The sequence below is a fragment of the Linepithema humile genome, chromosome 8 (assembly GCF_040581485.1).
Source record: "Linepithema humile isolate Giens D197 chromosome 8, Lhum_UNIL_v1.0, whole genome shotgun sequence".
Classification (NCBI taxonomy): Eukaryota; Metazoa; Arthropoda; class Insecta; order Hymenoptera; family Formicidae; genus Linepithema; species Linepithema humile.
In genome coordinates, this window is record NC_090135.1 from 3,155,521 (window position 1) to 3,164,909 (window position 9,389).

A 9,389-nucleotide genomic window follows, 5' to 3' on the forward strand; every position below is an offset into this window, starting at 1 on the left:
CCTTTCGCCCCTAATATTTCAATGTTGAGAATCGTTTCTTGCATTTTGCATGTATCGGAGATGTGTCTACGAGGCAGAAATCAGGCTTCGCTATGCCTTTGCCGCTTTTATCCGTCTTATTGCACTTAGGGCACTCTTTACGGAGATACCCGGGATTCCCGCAACCGAAACAAGTAACTGTAGGCCGAGAACGTTGGCTATTCGCTTGCGCATCGTCTGTATCCGAATCCGTTTTGTCTTTTTTGCTAGTCGTGGTCGGACTGTTTTCTTGTTTCTTTTTAAGATTCATGCATTCGTCTACCGTATGTCCGAAACTTTTGCAGTATTTACATCGTAGACGGGATTCATGTTTACGAAACGATATCGTTTGTTTAGATGTGTCGTTATTTTCTTCGGCTCGAGTCTCTTTGACTTCCCTCGCGAGATCTAATAATTCCGAAAATGACGTAATTTTTTCACGTGATATCTCCTTTCGAATCTTGTATGACAATAATCCGTAGACCATATCTAATTGGATACTTTCCGTTAACGGCGTGTTGTACGGAAGTTTAGCAAGGAGGGCGCGTGCTTTACATATAAATACGTCCGTCGATGTATTTTCTTCTTGTTCCCGCGCGAAGAGTTCTTTGTAGATACGGTATGCCGGTTTCTTAGGTCCATATGTTAGTTTTAGCAGATCTATTGCGGCATTCCACGTATTGACTGTAGATTTGACACCCTGCCACCACGTCGCGGCGAGATCCATGAGTAGGATCGGTAGTCCCTTTAGGGCGTTTTCGTCGGATATATTTGTGCATTCTTTGTATGTAACGATCGCATCGATAAAAGCTTCTACATCGGACGTCTTTTTTCCATCGAATCGAGAAGTGCATCGCGAAAAATTACCTTGCGGTAGCGCGGCATTTGCGGTGGGGACGTTCGTAGCAGATATCTGTATCTGTTGTAGAAGAGCGATGAATTGTTCGTTTGTTAACGTAATTGCGTTACCTGTGTTCTGACTTTCCGCCATTGTAGCTTCTTGTCTTTTCTTCTTTGCTTTTTTGTCTGAGCTTACCCTACGTGGTATCGACGATTGCGTTCGTGTTTGCGACCGCGTTGTCGGTCGAGTTGGCTTGCGTGGGGATGACGTCTTGGTTAGACGTGACGACTTCGGTCGTAACCTGGCCTTTTAGTTGGGCGCCAATTGTAACGATCAATGGGTGACCGTTGGGATATGTGAGTACTTGACAGGTTGTACGACGCTCAAAGAAGAATTTAAATAAGGAAAAAAACTGAGATATATTTCCAATGCAGTTTAGGTTATACAGCCTTCTTTTTGACTCGCTCTACAACGACTGGCGCCACCGTGACTTCTTGCTAGCGCCCTCTCAGGGCCGCAGTTTTAGAACGCGTGCAAGGACCTCTCGTGTTACAGTATAAATTACGTAACAAAACTGCGCTTGGTCTTGTTCTAATAATAGGACGGTCAAGTAATGTAACTAAGATGACTGCAGGAAAGTTATTTCATTTATCTATCACAACTTTTGGCGATGTAAGTAAAAAAATGTATAATTTATATAGTCATCTATTAAAAAAGAATCGAATTTAATAACGCTTAAATCTTTTAACTTTACTATTAAAACTTTTTATTTTTAAATAGTTTATTTATGATAAGAGTAAATAAAAAAAAGAAATCTTTTTATTTTAGATAATTAAAACATCTATGGCATATTTGAATATATTGCGAACAATGGCTACGTAAATTAAAATAAATTAGAAAATATAAAAAACGTTTTATATAGAATATATAAATTTTATATAGAATATTTATAGATAAAATATTTTTCAAATAGAACAAATATTTATACAATAAAATTAATTGCTATAATTAGAAGAGAGTAAATTTGTTGCCAATCATTGTTTTGATCTTAAAAACGACATGTAAAGATACTTGCATTTATTGTAGCCGTTTTTCCGCGACGCCGATTTATTATCTCAATGTGCGTTACTTTGTACTATCAAGCAGTTATCATTGCAAAGTTGCATACTTTGATAGTTCATATTTTGAAAAAGTTAGTGTATTTCTTAAATTATTTTTGTGTTTTATGAAAAATATCCAAAGTGTAAGATAATTTTCCAAAATGTAAGAAAATGATGAAAAAAGAAAAAAATTTAGAAGAATAGAAACGGTTAGCTCGCAAAGCACATTACTATTTACATTTGTCTCTATTTTCAGATAGATCTACGAAATCAGACAATTCTTTCATTCTTTTATTACGTAAGAAATAAAAGCAATATTTATTTTGTTAATTTTATTCACTTTTTAAATAATACAAAAAGATCACGGTTCAGTATTCAAGTTGATTCTTATTATTTGAGTCCTAAGTATAGTCTAACTAATCATATGTATAATTAAAATAAAATCATAACTAAAATACAAATAAATTCATAGTAAACTAGTTATAACAAAGCATTAATGTTTTAACATTACTTGTAAATACTAGTCAAGAATTTGATACTAGTGAGCGAAGCGCGCGCGCCGGCCCTGAGCGCCACTTACACCAGAACGCCTATTGGTTTACTTCAACCTGCTCTCCTTCAAAAACTGCTTATCGCACGCAATTTTGCTAAAGGAAAAAGTTGTTCCTTTTAGCCTAAAGTATCACGCCTTGTACTCCGTGGGCGCGAATTTAGGGACACCCTGTATATATAAAATGTGAAATATTCTAACAGCTTATTTTTGTCGCGGTTAATTTATTTTAACGCAGTTAATTTATTTTAACGCAGTTAATTTATTTTGACGCTTTTACAAGATTTACAGCCTTATAAAAATATATAGTATTGATATTAATAAAATATTTCAACATTATACATTTATTTCATGTATTTACATAAGAATTAATAACTCATACAAATGCATAATGTTGAGATATTTTATTAATATCAATATCATAAACTTTTTACGAGGCTATAAATCTTAAAAAAGCATTTCATACGTTGTCATACGCAACAAGAAGCGCGCAACGTCGCCGGCGCGCGGCCGGCTTGGTAGAAGCGAGACAAAAGACTATATGTCTATTCTTCTATACTCGCCGACAGCCCACCCAGCGCACACGGACATGTGACGTCATCGACTTTTGCTTGTGTGCACCGAGCACCGTGCGGTGCTAGTCTGCTCGATCTTGCATCACCCTTCTTCCTTAGTAATTAAATAGTCATAAAATTAATACTTACTCGGTTTTATTTTTAATAGAGATTTGTCGCTTTTCCATACGACGTAGTTGCGCCATGATCATTCTGAAATAAAATTTGATGTCTTTATTTGTGCACATAAACGACTATCTTGTAATTATTTTTGAAACTTACTTTAGAGACCGCATTATATCACGGGATGTTCCTTCCTCTTTTGTCCCTTCTTCATATCCTTGTCTGGCTGGTGATAGGTGATTGCATTGTACAGGAGATGCTCCTAATGTTGTTTGTTTATGTGGTGGTTTTGATGGTGGATGAATGTTTTGTGTGAATGATTGTTTGGATGGTGAAGGCGAGCGTGATAATATTTGTCTGCGTTGTAATAGTGGTTTTGATGTTGGAGGAATGTTTTGTACGAATGATTGAGTGGCTACTGAAGGTGAGTGTGATAAGATGGGTCTATGTTGTAATGGTGCTAATGGAGGCGGCATGTGTTTATATGATTGTTTAGATGAGAATGATGATGATCGAACATGCAAGGATGATGATGATGCTGAGAAATGCGATAATGGTGCTGTGTTCTGTTTTTATGTAGTTTTGGGTGTGGTCATGTTTTGTGTTTTATGTCCTTGTACGTGTCTGTCGTCCCTTTTTTGCTGAGATTTACGATATTTTTTAATATTGTTATCCAGTAATTGCAACGCTTTAAATGTCTTGTCCGCTTCTTTTTCTCTTTCTCGTCCTCGTTGACTCATCTTAAGAAAAATTTGGCCATCCGTACAAGCTTTTCCGTAATGCATTACGTTAGTACTGATACCATAAAGTAAACCCGCACATAAACTTGAACTTCAGTCAACGTACAAAAAAAATCGCAACGCGTGACGCTTTTGCTATGTTACGTTTTTGTTTGTATGTTGACTGAAGTTCAAATTTATGTACGGGTTTAGGTTTAGGTTTATAATCAGTACTTAATGTAACGTAACGCGTTACGGAAGAGCTTATGCAGAATGCCTTAAAGAGAATTCACCTAATGAAAGCTATGGTGTTCCAATTCATAGTATGTAGAATGACTGCAACTACCCAGCCATCAATAATTGGATCTATATGCCCTTCAGTGTGCCAATAAGGCATGCGGAAACACTTATTCTGCACTTCATTGAGATCTATTATAACAACTTTATCGGATAATAAAGAACATCGGAAGATACCTACTGTTGACAATGGCAAACCAACATCGAAAAAAATCTTCAACTCTGCAAAATTCTTTAACCGCCAACTGATAATTATCACGCGAGAGAATGATGCTCTGAACGAGATAAACCTTTGAGTTCTGCAATATTATCGTATTATCCTGATTCTTCACCGATATACGAAATTTTCCTGTGTCTAAGATCTGAAACTGGCGACTATCTAGCGGAGCATCAAAAACTACAAGACTAACCCAGGGTCTACTGGAACGCACCACTTCCTTAGTTAAATTTATATTTGGTGTAATTTGCAACTTTTCATGTCGCCTATTTACGATTTGTTGCAAATGTTGATGAGGCTTGCGGCAAGCATTGCGGAAATACGTCATATTATTTTCATATGGAAACATAGACAATTCATTCAATGAGCCAAAGCGTCTTACGTCATCTACTACATGTAAAAGACAATGAGTAATGTACGAAAGAAATTCTGGACCATATATATCTTCTGCTCTATTCACAAAAATATTTAATGCTGTCTGTGCAAAATCAAGACGGTCTTCCGATAAGGAAGAACTGACTAGAACTCGAATGGCGGAATGTAATAAAAGAAAATGTTTGTACGCAACAGGATTTATGAGTCCGTAATAAATAACTGGGGCAGTATATAAAAGAAGTTGGCGATTTTCCGTGGCCTTAAACCCTCCACACTTTTTCATTAATTGCGGTTTTCGCGAAAATTCCTTAGGGCAGTAATTCTTAACTTGCTGTAGACGTGTCGTCATAATTTCAAGTGATCTGGCTGAAAGTTTTAAATTTGGATTACATTTTCCATCGACAAGAACGTTATTTATTTTGGGAACAACACCAAGACAAACGGTGTGCATGTAGTCAAAGACCGTTTGAGTTACCAACCCTATCCCCAAAGGAAGCAGAGCAGAATCAGAATCTGTATGATGTTCTCCATCAATGTGATGTCTGTACTCTTCGTCTGTACGAGGCCTATGCTGAATACCACGATAAGCAACGACTCCACGACGAAGCCAATTTCCCCGAATCCAACATTTCGAACACGGAAATAGACTACCGTGACCTTTATGACCCAATACAAAAGCCCGTGCAGGAGAATCAGCTATGGAAACACCTCAATTTAATCAATTTTAGTTGATTATGGAAAACAACTCCTCCACGATTTAATACATCTCGAACTTCATTTACAAAATATTGAAATAATTCCTTCGCGTTAGTTGGTTTCGATGAACCTCGCCAAACGCCTACGATTTCAGGTTTACTTCGAGGAATATTTGCAATCCTAATTTGTATCGGCCACATTTGAATTTTACCCTGCCCATCTAGTGTGGCACCATCTGTGCTAAAGTCTACCATCAAAGTGTCAAGTGGAATCAGTTCCGGAGAGGTTTGTTGAAGAATGGAAAGAATTCCTGCCTCAAATCCTAAATGGAGATATTCACCTCCTGCAATGTTAAGTGTGGGATGTGCGATCTGTGGAGTTTTTAAAAGCGTTCTACTATCCTTTGGCAATGTGGATAAACAAGGATGCGTTCGAACAACCTGTAAAACAGCATTTACTTGCGTATGAGACATATTACTGCGTACGAAGACTTCAGCAAGGCGTTCTTGAAAATTATCAATAGTACTTTGAGGCTCAATATCTACCGCATCATCACGATCTGAAATGGATTTAGCAACGTCTGAAGAACTTAATGCCTCATCATTAAAAGCAAATTGCACATCATCAGCTGATGCATCAGAAGATACAAAAATTTCATCTTCCTCAGTCTGATTGCATTCCGTAAGAATTTGACCTTCGTCGACAAAGTCTGAATCGGCTCTAGCGATATCTAAATTCTGCTCTTGTAAACATTCGTATTCATTACGCGCAGCTCTTTCTAATTTTTCCAAACGACGACGATGGACTGCAGATAGTAAATGATAAGGCTTGCGACTGCGCCTGTTCGCCAAACGTAACATATCGATGAAGTAAAATATGAACGAAAGAAATGAACGAGATGAAAAAATAACTCGAGAAAGAATAAATGAAGTCTGAAGTGGAAAAGCCTAAACAAACAAAAAAAAGACAAGTTTTTTTAGTCAACTTAAAACTCAATAATATGTAATGAAATCTTGAAAGAAATAACAATTAAATTATGTATTAACAATGTGCTTGCAAATAATTGAAGAAAATAATATATCAGGAGTCTATCGGAAAACAATTGCATATACTCAATAAATAAAAATAAGATAAATAAAATACCTGCAATAAATTACACAAACCTCGTCTGTTGTAATTATTTCAGCAATCTGACCTGTAAATTAAGAATAAAATAGTGTTAAGTATAAAATGATTGAAAATACGTACAGTTAAACAAACACATTTGTTTGCTATAAAATTGTCTCTACAGACAGTTGGCAAAACGGATGTTTTGATTGGATTATACCACTGATGAAATAAATCGTGATCGAAATTAATAGGAATTTATTTAAACAAAGAAGCATTCTCTATCAATAAATGTCAAAAATGAAACAATAATCCATTAGAAACGTTAAGTTAGAGCCAGTGAATGATGAAAAGGAAAAATGTCTTGAGTGTCATAAATTACAAAATGTAAAGAAAGGAACGAGAAGAAAGTTAAAGAACTCAGTAACGTTAGGAACTTGAACAACAACTTTGAACAACAAAATCAAATCTTGAAGAAAAAGCAATAAGTCAATGAGAAAAATGCACAGAAGACCCACACGCAATTAACGAAAGAATAATTTGTTAAATCTGTTCGAAAGAAGATGGAAAATAATCAGCATAAAAAATATTGAAAAATTGTCATTATACAATAACATGGAGAAAAAAATATACGGTAGCGGTCAATGAAATGTGCTCAGCAGGATTCTTCAAAATAACCTGTCTTTGATAAGTACTGCAAGAATAGAAAGAATTAAATTAGGTTTATTTGGGTATATACAGGGTGTCCCATTATAAAACATCCACGCAATAAAGAAAACACATAGCTGCTTTCAAGAAAAAATATGTAGTTTGCAACATGCAACTGCATACTTTGTTTTAAAACCAATGTGTTTTCTTTATACCAATTGATTTGTCTCATTATTTTATGCATAAAAGTATTAAGGTAAAATTCCCAAAAATTGAATGTTTTACAAGATATTTTGTATTTTATGTCAAAACTGTAATTTACAAGCCTCATAACTCAAAAAGTACTTAATGAAAAATAACTTCATTATAGTGTTTTGAAAAGCTCTTGACATCAGCTATTAGATTTTGGAATCAAAAATAGGGGTTTTTATTTTAAAAAATTACTCTGACCTTCAAATGACCTTGAAAATCAACTGCAAGGTCAAAGTCAAGGTCACCCTCAGTTGGCCCCCTTTTAATCCTACAACGTTTGTTAAGGTCATTTTTTGCTATCACCCTTATCTTCGGAGTAATTTGCGTGGATGTTTTATAATGGGACACCCTGTATAGATAATTAACACGAGCTAGGAATTTGTTTAAGTTCACACTTATTTTTAAAAAGTGTCGTGCAGTATTTATAAAAATGGTACATCACCGAAAAATAACCGAAAGTGAAAAATTACAAATATCACAAAATATTAGCTATTATTAAAAAATATTAATAATTGTTATAATTAATTATTTGTTTCTATAATTGTTATTGTTATACGTGTGAAATACAAATTTATTAAACAAGTATTGTTTTTATTGTATACTGTCCTATTTTTATGAATATTTAAAAATATATTAAAACAATTCAACTAAAATGTTCTAATCAAAATAATGAGTCGTTAATAATGCCCTTTAATATAAATTTTACGATTTAGTACTTTGCTTCACAGTTTAAAGAAAACAATAATTTTGGTGAGTACATTTTATTGACCGCTACTGTAGGCTGTATGGTAGAATATTAAATATAGCAAAGAGTAACATTTGCATAAAATAAAAAACCATATTATAAAGACTCATAGCTACATACTATAGAGGAGAATGGGACAAAATGGACACCTTAACCCTTATGTGCACACCCGGAATTACCTACGTTGTAGCACACCCGGAGTATCCCGGTACCCAATGCATAAAATTGTATGATTCTGTATAATTTCTTACTCAATCATACAATTTTCATTTAGTATCATGACAGAGGTTGTTAAATAAATAAGAACAAATGATTTTGAAATAAAAAATATAAATTTGTATTTATCTATTCACTCATTCAGCGCATTTTTTACATTGAGTCATCGTTACCGCATGCTCATCACATACGGATTTGCTACAAACTACACAAGATTTTCTGGTTTTCCTGTGTTTTTTTATTGTTTGTTTATAGCAAATATGACAGGAACCAGTTATCACTTTTCTACCGGTGTGGTCTAACCGCGGCTGAGATCTATAAGGAAGCTCGGCAGAAGTTTGCCTGTTGAGAATGCTCTCAACTGCCAACTTTGTAGAATAATTTCTCATTATTTGCAGATTTTGAGAGCGATCTTCAATTATCGGCATGGCGAGCTCTTTACTTAGTTGTCTCAAAAATATTCTACGTTGATTGGTCTTTTGCTTTACCATTTTATTATTTTCATAATAAATGAGGTACGCAGCAATGCAGGCAATATCGACAATGTTGTAGAAAAAAGCTAGTGGCCATCTATTTTTACACCGATGAGTGGTATATCTGCATAACATCTGGTCCATACCGATATTGCGTGCATTGCTGCGTACCTAATTTATTATGAAAATAATAAAATGGTAAAGCAAAAGACCAATCAACGTAGAATATTTTTGAGACAAGTAAAGAGCTCGCCATGCCGATAATTGAAGATCGCTCTTAAAATCTGCAAATAATGAGAAATTATTCTACAAAGTTGGCAGTTGAGAGCATTCTCAACAAGCAAACTTCTGCCGAGCTTCCTTATAGATCTCAGCCGCGGTTAGACCACACCGGTAGAAAAGTGATAACTGGTTCCTGTCATATTTGCTATAAACAAACAATAAAAAAACACAGGAAA

The 9,389-nt window shown here is 35.0% G+C and overlaps 1 protein-coding gene and 1 pseudogene across 1 annotated transcript; both read right to left on the reverse strand.

The window, feature by feature from the left end:
• Positions 1-10: 10 nt before the first annotated feature.
• On the reverse strand, positions 11-2,913 carry LOC105669623 (activity-regulated cytoskeleton associated protein 2-like). Its single transcript, XM_067360278.1, has one exon. The coding sequence runs from the start codon at positions 1,007-1,009 to the stop codon at positions 11-13; it is 999 nt and encodes a 332-aa protein (XP_067216379.1). The 5' UTR covers positions 1,010-2,913.
• A 1,231-nt stretch (positions 2,914-4,144) lies between these two features.
• Positions 4,145-6,520, reverse strand: LOC137001439 (uncharacterized; annotated as a pseudogene).
• Positions 6,521-9,389: the final 2,869 nt, after the last annotated feature.

What these genes read in the sequence shown, in the direction of transcription:
- LOC105669623 (XM_067360278.1), bottom strand. Translation starts at nt 1,009, where the DNA reads ATGGCGGAAAGTCAGAACACAGGTAACGCAATTACGTTAACAAACGAA.